At 41.4% G+C, this 12,817-nt stretch overlaps 1 protein-coding gene across 1 annotated transcript in view; it reads left to right on the top strand.

Annotated features, from left to right (window-relative positions):
- The window catches only part of nell2a (neural EGFL like 2a), an 88,460-nt gene that overhangs the window by 22,730 nt on the left and 52,913 nt on the right, over positions 1 to 12,817 (top strand). Inside the window, exons 8-12 of the mRNA XM_061035816.1 lie at positions 289 to 417; positions 2,743 to 2,845; positions 4,919 to 5,010; positions 7,560 to 7,665; positions 8,108 to 8,236. Coding sequence (XP_060891799.1) covers positions 289 to 417; positions 2,743 to 2,845; positions 4,919 to 5,010; positions 7,560 to 7,665; positions 8,108 to 8,236 — 559 coding nt within the window. The remainder of the gene's footprint in view (positions 1 to 288; positions 418 to 2,742; positions 2,846 to 4,918; positions 5,011 to 7,559; positions 7,666 to 8,107; positions 8,237 to 12,817) is intronic.

Here is a 12,817-nt window from a genome sequence, read left to right as displayed (position 1 = left end):
TGACTAAAAACCCTAAATATGTAATGTGAGGCTGCTATTAGTACTCCTTGCAACAGGCAGTCAGTGACATATAAACATCGGACAATGGCCTTTGTTGTAGTATCTTCTGTGAAGATGCAGAAACTGGGTGTCTAATTGGTGTCTATTGTCTAACCATTGTGTTGTTTTTGTTGATCTGCTTTTGCGTTCTCATTTCTACATGTGGATATAGACATAGAACCAGGCTGACTCTCATCTTCTCTCTCTCTTTTTTTTTTTTTTTTGGGGGGGGGGGGGCTGCGCGAACAGCTGTCCAGGGCCGAGGAGAAGATGAATGGGCTGGATGGCTGCTATTGTGAGAGAACCTGCAGCGTCAAGGGGGTCGTCTACAGAGAGGACGAGGGCTGGACAGATGGCTGCAAGAACTGCACATGCTCGGTGGGGCTGCATACACGGGTGCTCGACAATTTGTGTGTGTAGACATGGCTGTGCATGCCAGAGTAATAAAGAGCAAGGACGGGCATTCGTTTTAATTAAATGTGTAGTATTTTGTGTGTTTTTAGCACACTGAATCTATGGAATATGTGATCCTGTATGTGATTGTTTCATGCATACAGACATGTTAGTCTGTCATGAAACAAATGGATATGTTTGTTTTTATGTGTGTGAATGTGAGGCTAGACTTCACTGTGTTAATGTGTGTTACTGAATGTGTGTGTGTGTGTGTGTGTGTGTCTAGTAAAGAAAGGGAGAACATGCATTTTTCATCACGCTATAACACAGTGTGTTGTTTTGTATTTCAGGCTGTGTGTGTGTGTGTGTGTGTGTGTGTGTGTGTGTGTGTGTGTGTGTGTGTGTGTGTGTGTGTACGTGTCTACATTCATCTCTGCCATTGTAGGTCTCAGCTTTTTTTGCTACCCTGTTCATCAAGTGTGTGAAGGTGGGGGTTGCTTGTGTGTTTGGGTGCGGTGCAGGGGCCCCGTTGTCAATAGCGTCTCATTATTTCCCTGCATTAGAAGAGGGTTGCCCCAGTTACCAGAAGAAAAAAAAGCTACTGTATTGGAAAAAAAACCTGAACAGAAGTCCGGATCTCATGAACAACAGTGCTTAGTAATGCTCTACTCTCTCCAGAGTCTAATTTGCTGCTGCATGAAGTGTGAATAATTGCCAAAAAAGAAAATTAAAAGCGATTGAGGATCTGGTGCTTGTAGCACATCAGCAAACAGATTTCACCCCTTGTCACTCTACTCAACTTTGGAACATAAAACTCATTCACTGCTACTGAACCCCGGCAACCAGCCAATAAGAAGCCTTCGCGCACCACTACCCCAACAGAAGAAAAAAAGAAAAAGGAAATCACATATCTCAGTGCACTGAACCTAATTGCTCTTGACAGATGATAATTATCATCAGGGATTTGTTCTGCCCACTCAGCCAATGAAATTGCTCCATACACCAGGAACTGCGTGTTGCCATTCTCGCGCTGCAATTAAGGAATTAGATGGGATATGTTCTTTACCTTATGTGTGGCAATTACCCGGGACCTTTTCAAATTCAAAGGTCATGCATTAAGTTGTTATCAATTATGTGGATCAGGTTCATGGATGTTGCTGTCGTAGAGCTTTCATCCATGGAAGCAATGTTAATTACAAACACACAGAAAAGCTGCAGAAAAAGAGATAGCATTTTGAATATAATATCCATTTATTACCGAAATCTAGTGTAGGCTAGCATATATCTTATCTTAAATAAAAAAGACAAACAAGAATTTTCTTCAGGATTAATTAATCACATCTTATTATGTTAAAAAGAAACTGCTGCGCCAAACAGATGTGGAATATTTCCAGTCCGTTTTGAGACAGATGTTGATAATGGCACCATTATATGTCTTGATTAAATTGGTTTAAACTTAATTTTCAGTCAGAGAAGAGAAGTTGTTGAACCAAAACATGATGTCACCATTTTCTATTTCACCAGCTGTTTCATGGAGACTCAGGGTGGATTGGCCTTTTTTGCTTTTTTCCTGTGGAACAAGTCAAGGATTTGTGGTGGAGATTGAGGTGTATAGGTTTGAGGCATGACAGCATAGACACAATTATGAAAGGGATTCCCTGGATTTTTTTTGAAGTGGAGCTGTATCATGAACTATCGATGTTGGGTTTAATACCTGCAGTAGAGGGATGTCAGCACAGCCCTGTTTGAAGAAACCAAACTGTGAGCAGCTGTGAACGGGGTCTGTAGCTAAATGTGGTGTAGCTGCTGAAAAAAAAGCGCCATCAGTTGAAGTCTATGCTACATTTGTATCATCTTCATCGCCTCACCCTTCTGTCAGACAGCAAGCCTTTCCTGTTTCTCTTATATTTATAGTAACTGTGTCCTTGAAGCTATTAGTGTTGTGAAAAGTGCTTTTCAAAATAAAATAAAATAATCATCGTCATCAACACCCTCATCAGCTTTACTAGTATTGTTTATTTATTATTACAAGGGATGTTGTTATTGTTACACCTAAAGATGAGTTGTAGGTGTATCGGATCGTAATGATACTCCTGTCAGATCATTTCAGGGTCCAGGGATTCTTATTTATCATGAATATTGATGTCTGTATAAAAAAAAAAAAAAAAAAAGCATTTACATGATCAGATTTCTTAACTTGTTTTTTTCTTAAATGTTGATGTTGTATCTATCTGCCTGAGGTATTCATTATCATCTGGCCTGTAATAGTCACTCTATAAACACAGTGTACTGTTTCTGTTTCTTCCCCAGAACGGCACGGTGCAGTGTGAGGCCGTCTCCTGCCCTCCTCCTCAGTGCCCCGCGGGCACGGTGCCTGCCTACGTAAAGGGGGCCTGCTGCAAGGAGTGCCAGCGTGAGTGGAACACCCTTAACCCTGTCACCCACCCACACTCATCCAAACATGGACACAATCGCATGCACAACAGAAACAACACCACCACAACCAAATTTAGAGCGCACATCACGCCTCCACAAGGGCTGCTTGACAATTGACCAGGGCTCCGCTGTGTTGCTAAGCTACCTCCTAACATGCCTCTTGAGATGCGTCCAACCTTTTGCATATACATGGGACGATCAATTATTCACTAGCTGGCTTCAAAACACAGATGGCCACCAGTCACACTGACATGAGCCAGTAAATGTGGGAGCTCTGGGGGTGATAAAAAGTAGTTTCTATTTATGGCTGACAGGTTTGGGGCTGTGATAAAAGTGGAAAAGAAAGAAATGTTAAATGCCTGAAATGATGTACACTCTTACGGACAAAATTGTCTTCTTAAATGTCCATTTTTCAACTTCTGAGCGCTGATATGTTCTCGTTGGATAAATAATTCTGTTTCATCCCGTATCTACATAGAGGGTCTGGGGTTTTTTTTCTTCCCCACGTGTCTCTCAGTTCAGAAATGAACTCTTATTAGCCTCCTCACCGCCACACTCTGCATCTCATATTCTTTCAATTCCCCTCTCAATAAAAACGGATTTCAGAGGATATTAGCTCTTTTTTTCCCCCACCCTGGCATTCTTCTGATATTAACAAAAATGAAACTTAAGGAGATGTGGTGTGTTTGCTTTCAAATTACAGACAGAGCTGCCAGTCAGTGGAATGGAGCAAAAGCTAGCATGAAGCAGAGGAATTAATTAGCGGAGACTGCTTTTGTTCTCACCTGTGATTTATGAAAAGTTGACCACATAAAAGATAGAGAACGACTCGAGGCATGTACTGTGGAGGGTGTCTTTGTAGCGCTCTTGTGCAACCTGACTTCACTTGGGAACTTTCTCACCACACACTCCCACACACTACTGCTGAGTTAACTCTTGATCAGCTACAAACCATTAGCCTCGGATTCTAATCTGCCTGCATCGTTTCCTCGGTCCTGTGGGGCCGGGGGGGGCTGCAACAACAGGGCTTAAAGCATGACTCCCAATCTGTTGCTGCGATGCACAAATATAAACACATAGCAGGTAATCCCCTTCCACTCAAACACCCCTGTGCTAACTTATCTCAACGTGGTAGACAAACACACAGCTAATTACGCATGCTCTGGCTTTGGAGAGACGAGAGCGGCACGTTTCCCTGCTACAAAGACATGATTCACTCTCCGAATTAAAGCCTTATCAGGCAGCACAGGGGCCATGCAGGGAGGAGTTCTGAGTCTGTTTTTTTTTATGATGGTCTGTCAAGTAAATTGTCAAACGGCTGTTTTAAGAAGTTCTTCGCTTTCATGAAACACCTGCTGTGACCGGCAGTGTCAATCATCCCTTTCTCCCTGTATCAGTCTGAAACTGTGTGACGACTACCGCTCATAAAAACAAACACCCTCTCTGGACGTGCGATTATTTTTGCCTCATTATTAAAACTAAAGAGATTCCCCTGAAGTGATGTATTAAGGAGTGAATTTCTCGCTCTACATGGTAATTAGTCTACCACTTCTTTGGGGGCTCTGCTTAACTGGGTTCGATATGCTTGATTTGTTTTGACTTAATTTACCTGAGGACTTTGTGAAGCTCTGAATAACAAGGACAGATTTAATCACACGTGTGAAACAGACTTGTTACATAACACCACTGTTGTTCTGCCACAAATCCAGTGCATTCATATTTTTAATATCACGTGGCAATGGGGTTTAAATGTGTGTATTTACATGTAGAGGATCTACTTTTTTTAAAGGATTAAGAACATGTTTTATATACTGTAATATAGATTTTTTTGTTCCTATAATCAACAAAGAAACAACACAGATCCAGTCTGCATGGGATCGCTAACAAGTTGAAAACAGACAGAAGAGTGGGGGGTGTTTCAAATTGAATATCAAAATGAATTGTTTTCATGGGAACAACGCTTCCCATGTGTATATTTGCTTCTCGTGTGCTGTGGGTTTTTTATGTTTATTTGTGTGTATGCTGATGTTGTTTTTATGTCGTCGGCCAGCTGTCTGCATGTTCGGTGGAAGGGAGCTGGTAGATGGAGATCAGAAGGCGGTACGCGACTCCTCCAGCAGGTGCCTGCTGTTTGAATGCAAGGTAAGTCATCGCCCCTCTGCTAGAGAAAGCTAAAAAGCTCTTACACATACTTGGATGTTTACTTATACTTAAATTATTTCATCCTCACTCCTCTGCTGGAAGAGGCACCGAAACATCTCATGTAAACAAACATTTTAACTAAATATGTGTGTGTGCTGTAGCTCTCTAGATACTCATTCAGAGCGGAGGATAAATCAGGCGTCAGTGAGCCAGCATGAAGGACTGTCCACTCCGTTTGAGTTTCATTCATCTGGCTTGTCATCGTTTTCTTTGTGATTGAGAGAAATTGGCAAATCGTTCTAATTAAGTTTACATTTGGAAGCAAGAGCGTTGCACCTGTCAATCACAGGACGCCGCAGCCATCGTTCAGTCCAAACCATCAGACACCACACCGGTCCCAAATCAGATTCATTTCCCAATTATTCCGAGGATTTGCTTTTGTCTGCCTGCTGCACCAGATGGGTGGGTTCCTCACTTTCGGGACTAATTTTTGTTGATAACATTACACAAGGCAGGCCCAATCAATCACAGGAGAGTGATTTGAAGTTTTTAATCACCTGTCTCTATCGCATCAGGCCTCCCCTTCATGCATTCTGCAGAGCTCCATTAGAATGTGCAGCTTCAGACAGCTGTCTTGGCTTGCCTGGCCACACCTGGCCCATCTGTAGTCCCAGTGAACTGACTGGCAGTCCCAGGCAGATCAAAGAAATGGGGACGGGGAGTGCTGTCAGTCAGCCCACTGCTGCAGACTCCTGCAGGCTTCCCCTGACAGCTGCTTGTCACACCTCTGATCTTCTGTCTGCCTGCTGGCTGTAGGAGGGGCGCCGGTGCAAGTTTTGGGTGGTGGGTGGAAGAACAAGAAGACAGAGGAGTTTGTTTGGAAAGTTTTGGAGAAACTTGAAGGGGAAGTTATTTATTTTCCCTGAGCAAACTCAGCCCATGTACGAGCATAGGTCATGTTATCTATATCCTGTACTGTTGGTTTAGAGTGGTGATAAAAAGTAAACAAGTATCATACATCCTCCAGTCAAAGTAGACATACTGATTTAATGTTTTCTCTAAAGTTTAAAATTGAAAAGTGCAAGATTTGAAATAAACACACTGCATAAAAATAAAGAGTGGCCCCTTGACAGACATTTTCCTCTGGCTGTTATTCTAACACACACACACACACACACACACACACACACACACACACACACACACACACACACACACACACACACACACACACACACACACACACACACACACACAGAAAATGTTACTGAAAATAAGGATTAGTAACTGTGCTCCAATGTGCAAATCAGTGAGTTGGTGAATGTGTAACTGCTCTTAATCTGCAGACATTGTCGGGAATGTTGGATGTTTCTCTTGCGTTCATGTTCTTTCTGTCATCTTCATTCAAAGCTAAATTATGAGCTTTTAAAAATCTCAGTGGGAATATTCCTGGTTAATCAAGTTATGAGTAGGAAGTATAGATACTTGTGTTAAAATCTGGGCTGTAGAATTTTACATTTTTTACATTTTTAAATATTTTTATTAATCCCTGAGGGAAATTCAGGTTTACACTCTTTTATTGAGAGACATGCTTCTCACACACATAGGCCGTAAAAAGATGCACATGCACAAACAGGAACTGTGGACATGCACTAGTGGAGAGATGTCAGAGTGGGGCTGCTACACACTGCTCCACAGGGAGTGCACCAGAGCTGTTGGGGGTTCATTTGGGGGGCACCTCGGCAGTATTCGAGAAGTGCCCTGGCTACAAGAGCAACTTCCATATTTTGGTCCGCACCAGGACTTGAACCGGCAACCCTCCAGTTCCCAACACAAGTCCCTTCAGACTGAGCTACTGCCGCCCCAATTAATCAAAATCCAAAATATGTTGTGAATAAATATCTTAATAGTGCAGATACATGAGAACTCTGCTTCAGTACAGAAAACCAAGTATTTGTTCTTCCCACTTCTCCTGGTAAAAAGGTTCTCTTTAAATAACTATTTGCACAATCAAGCAGAGTCTTTCAAGCCTGTTGTCTTTGTCCAAATGTGTCTTGTGTAAATGATTGTAAATTACCCTCAGTAAGAAGGACAGAGATGAGATCATTACAGAGACCTGCCAAAGGCATGCTGGGAAAAAAGGGAATCCTCTAATCAGGTTTTACACTCTGACTAAACACACATGCAGGGATAATTCCGAAGATTGATTCACCGTTTGTTGAATAAAGATGCATCATGAATCACGATGTAAATCACAGAGGGAAAGAAGAAGACAGAGTTTTTTTTTTCTTACTCTTTCAGAAGCACTTAAAAAAAACAACTTCTATTGACCAATGAGTAATTGCTTTATAATGAGCACACAGGGAGGAAGAAGAGAGAGTGAAAGAGGAAACACAATAGATGAATAATTACCTGTATAATTACAGGCAGGCTCTTTGCAAGTGCAGGGGGGAGGCGGGGAGTTGTTGTGTGTGTGTGTGTGTGTGGGGGGGGCAAAGTGGACTTTAGAAGAAGGTCATGATTGGTGATTGTGTCTCTGCCCATCACAGGACAGGACCATGCATCGAGTCGTCCCCAGTGAACCTTGTCCCGAGCTCAACTGCGCTGAGTCGGAGCAGATCACCTTGAGTGACAGGTGCTGCAAAGTCTGCAGAGGTACGGAGACAATATCATCCCAACACTTCATTTTCTGCTGTTTTATTTAACACACTTTTTTTTATGGTGGGCTATGATTAGTTAGATAAGTTATTTTGTTCTCATGTTGTACGAATTTCTGATGTGCTAGTAAGAACTGAAATCAATGGCTGCTCATAAAGTAGCAAAGCAATCCAAAGACAGCATAGAGTTGTAGAAAATAAGCTAAAACGCATTAGCATGATTTGTTCTATTGGATCAGAACATCTTTACCCCACAGAGAGAAATTACACCTATTAATGCCGTTCTGACCTTATATGCCTCAAAGAGAAGCCACAGTATGGACACCCAGAGACAAAGTTGTGATTCCGTGACATGACCTTTCCACTGGCCCTGTAAGCCTCCATCACTCCACTCCTCTCTCCTCGGGGTCTCAACCTTTTCCTCTCTCTGCCTCCCGCAGGTCATGACTTCTGCTCAGAGGGCCACAGCTGCGTGGAGCACTCCGACTGTGTGAACCTGGAGGCAGGAGACTGCTGTGTTTGTAAGGATGGCTTCCGCCCGCTGCGAGACGATAATGCCTACTGTGAAGGTACAGCATGGCTCTGAATAACAAACTCTGACTTTAAACCAAAGTTTATTTGACCTCCAAGAGAGATTATGTGGTGTTTTCTTTTTCTTTTTTTTTTGAGAATGTGCCTGGGTTGCATCCAAAGGGGGTGGCAAGGGGAAGAAGCTATTTTCTATCCGGGGATGACATGGTGTTTTTTTTAAGTCAGTGTTATTTGTGCGCTGTAGATTTACAGTTGTCAAAGTGCTCTTACTGCCTGATCTCAGCCTGTCTGATTCAGTTTGGAGCTTAAAGATAACTCGCATATCTTCTGCAGACACACGCCTGCGTCATAAAAGGATACTGATGACTAGAAAAACATGTCTGACATTGAAATAACAAGGTGCAAAGTGGATTGAAGGGGTCATTGGGAGTCCATATACTCCATGCATAAGCAGATTCATTTGTTTCCCCATGTCTTTGTATTAATTAGGAGTCCCCCCCCCCCTTTGGAAACACCTATGTAACCACGAAAAGCAAAACTAAAGCATCATCTTGCATATATGCCACTTATTTTGTTACTTTCAGTCCCACATGGGCCGTCTCACAAACAGCATAGCAGACGTCATGACTTGTTTTCCATCCTTCAGAAGTTGCTTCTCCTCCTGGAACAATACAAAAGCAACTTCCAGACTTGCCTCAGGCCTAAGATACATAATTCAGCAGACTAAATACAAGCCATTAGATCAGTGTTGCACAGTTTCAGTTATATTTCTTTTGTTCCTGGACTTTAACCTCAATAAACTGATTGCCTTAGTTGACCCGACAACTGAAACATCTCCGTGCTTTATAAAAGCACGTCTCTTTTAGTGCCATGCGTCTACATTTTGGCTTTTTTTAACAAGGACACAAATGAGGGGGGAATGCTTATTCAGTGAATTGCAAAGCAATGTTGACAGTTGCTAAATACCCATGAAAACACTTAGTCGAATTCATGCTTTTATCGCATTATCCCTTTGTGATAGGACGCTGTAATCCCCTCATTATTTGTGTCCGAAACACGCAATGACTGCTTCAGAGAATGCATTTAGAGAGACTAATGTTTGTCTTCTGAGTCAGTCAATTAGTTTGTGGTATAAGAAAAATGCTGATTGTCTTTATGTTTGCCTTATGTTTGGGAACGATTAACGTCACACCATCAATCATCACCAAGGTCATTCTTTACCGATTGCAACACTTTGTCTCGGATGTCCTGCAGCCATGTTGGACTTTTTAACACAAAGCCATTGATTATGTCAGCACTGCTCCTTTAAAAAACACACAATGTTTCTCTTGATTGCCTTCTGAATGCCCTGCATCACATGATTGAAAAAAAATGTTCTATACCTCATTGAGCAGGTCGTTTGATGTCGAGAGTGGGGGGGGGGGGAACCTGCTCGGAGTTCAAACGTTCACACGCTAAATTGATGGCGCTTCAGCTGAATTCCGAATCTCACCAGATGCATCGTTAAAAAATGATGACTTTATCATCTCCGACGCTATCCTGAAGTGAAATATGAAGTAAACATCATGTCATAACTGCTAGCGCCAGTGCTTCTCTGCTATTAATGAGCAAACATGGCTTCAAAGTTAGTCAGATTCTTCAGTTTATGACCTTGACAGCTGTCCTGTTAATATACAGCCTTCTTGATCTTCCTGCTTTTAGTGTGTGTACGGTTTTAGAGCATCTGTTTGTGAGTATGTGCCTTGGCCTATTATTTTTTTCTCTTTCTATCTACAGTCCACACACTCCCTGCATTATATTTTCTGTCACATTCATCAAGATGAGGCTGAAGATGTCAATGGAGCCGCAGAGTCTTTTTTTTCTTATTGTTACCAGGGTGCTAAATGAAAGAGCAGCAATTCACAGCTCCTGCAGATCTCACATTCATTTACAGATAGGAGCGGTTGTTTAGGTAATTAGAGAGTCGAAGGGAATCTGAATAATTGAAGATGCTATATGTCTTGCTGATGCCTTACCGTGTAGGTTTTTCATCATATGGCCGAGGCTGGCCTCTTTCACAATAACACAGTCTCTATAAAAACATACAGTCAGTGGTGGAAACTAATTAACATCTGCTGAGGTGAATGCTGTAGTGCAGCTCAGGGGGAACTCCTACTGTACTTCTTAATCATCGTTCTTTCACACTATACCACATACTGTATGCTTACATACATGTATTTGTTAGCTGTGCTAAAACTTGAGTCAATATGTTTGTACAATAAAAACTATGTAATGCTTTATAAAACTACCCAATGGTATAGAAGTACTGAAGATTATCTCAAGCTTCATTAGGGGCCATCCTGCATGGGCGTTTGTTTGTTTTTAAGATGAAGTACTTTAAGAACTATGAATTCAGATTTGATTTATTTATGAAGCGATTATAAACCAATTTGTATGAAATTATCTATAATGTTAAATTACTCAAAGTTGTCAGTTCTTCTCAGCTCTACAGAGTATTTTAATCTTCTTTCAGCCCAATATTAAAGTTTCACGGCCTGCAACATTACTGTTTTTCCAAACATAGACCAAGTGTTGGCATCAAACAGCAGATTTACAAAGAAGCAACAAGCTGGTGTAATGCTTAGAATTCAGCGTCTAAAGAGGCTTATAGTTCTCTCTGAAGTTAGATGATATCAAAGGAGAGTTGTGATTCAACCTTAAATGATTGGGTTTTGAGAAATACAACAAATGAATGCTTATTTTTCTTAATGTCTGCTAGATATGTTTTTCCCATTCTCCGAATTTCCCTCAGGGATAAATAAATGATATCAAAAATATGTAAAGAAACAGTTTAATCTGTGCTCCATAACCACTTTTAGCAGTAATATAGTCATGTGTCACTGTTGTGTGTACATTTTATTACATTATCCCCCAAGTAACAAAACATGAACAAGTGCATCTTTCATCATATTTTCCACTACTGTACTTAAGTATACTGACCCTTCTTTCGGGATGGTAAAACGTTTTAAACTGATTAATCTCTAAAAAGTGGTTTTGAACCTCCATTCAAGTATTAAAGAAGACGATAGAACGTGATGAAAACGAATGACTCTCAAACAGTGTTGAAGACGGACAAGTTTTTACATTCTGATTATTTGATAAATGATGCTTTTTCTTCATGTAACTGCAGCATCATCATCTCTACCACATACTTTATATCTCCCAGCAGCCCTAAACATTTTCAGCACTTCCCTCTTGCAGAGCTAAGGATGGAATACCCATCCCATTAGCCGTTTGAAACTAGTAGTAGACCGACTTGTGTCTGCAGCATCAACACTTCAGAGAAGCCCAGACTCTTGCACAGAAATTGGATGTCAGTGTTTTTAGTGAGTGTGTTTGCATCAGAGACTGCACAGAGAAACATGAAATTGACTCAATTTGCTGATGGAGTTCTCTGAAAAACAATTGATTTTTTGTGTCTCTGTGTAGCTCACTTACTATAGGACTGTGTGTGTGTGTGTGTGTGTGTGCGCGCGGGTGTGTGTATCCTGTGTAGAAAATAGAAGAACTATCTTTCCAAAACATTGAGGATCCCAAGGATGCACGAGAGAATGTTTGTGTTCATAAAATAGCTCCACTATTTTGGTCGCTGCAAGACGATACATTAGTTGAGGGAAATTGCCTCCTTTCAATTCTAGATGAGTTTCAATACAGCGGTGCCTTTGAGATGAGATGGGAAGTCCAACTTAGAGGCAATTTTGCGTATTGCACACAAGGGGGGGAGGGGGGATCACAAAACAGAAAGACACAGAGACCCACACAAACATTTATTTTGCACACACACCTACACACACTAAAACGTTTTTTTTTTGTTTTTTGGGGGGGGGGGGGGTTCTCTTCAGACGTGAAGACAAACATCACAAAACGCAGAGACAGATACTAGCTCTTTAAAACACTCCTAGGTCAGAGATGGGCTCAAAATAGCCGATGAGATCACTTCTGTGTAAATTTTTCATAGAAGCAGCAGTAGGGAAGACTCAGGGGGATACTAGCCCTGCCTTTTGTGTAATTCTGTGTGTATTTTTGTGTGCGGATGCATGTGTGTGTTTGAGTTCCCTCAAGAAGAAGAGCTCGGTTTTTTCTCTCCATTTTCTCCCCGTGCTGCAGTCAGACTGAAGGTCCTGTTTTGCGACATGCGTGCGTGTGTTTAGGACAGAATTAGACAGAGGGGCGAGCAGTGGAGACGTGACAGACTATGTGATTGTCTCTAAATTGAACAATAAGTGAAAGCTCAACGTGTTGAGATAATACCATTATTTGTCCCAGCATTTTAGTGGACTTCAGGCAGAGAGATGTCCCCCATTGTTGTCTGCTTTTGAAATGCCCTACTTTAGAAATTCTCTGTCAAAATAGCTTGAAAACGAAGGGCAGCACGGGTGTTTTTTCATGTGAATATGTGAAATACAAAATGATGGTCTGGAGAGGAAATAAAAGAGAGATTAAGTGTGTGACAGGGTTTTATTTTGATGTGTCCTAGAAAGTCTTATGTTACTGACTCATTTGATTTATCAGGGACCTTGGACAGAACTTGAATTATGATTTGTTTGAACCATATATAGAGAAAATCAAAGTGTTTAATA

Source organism: Labrus mixtus, chromosome 4, assembly GCF_963584025.1.
Source record: "Labrus mixtus chromosome 4, fLabMix1.1, whole genome shotgun sequence".
NCBI lineage: Eukaryota > Metazoa > Chordata > Actinopteri > Labriformes > Labridae > Labrus > Labrus mixtus.
This window is presented reverse-complemented; position numbering and strand designations above follow the sequence as displayed.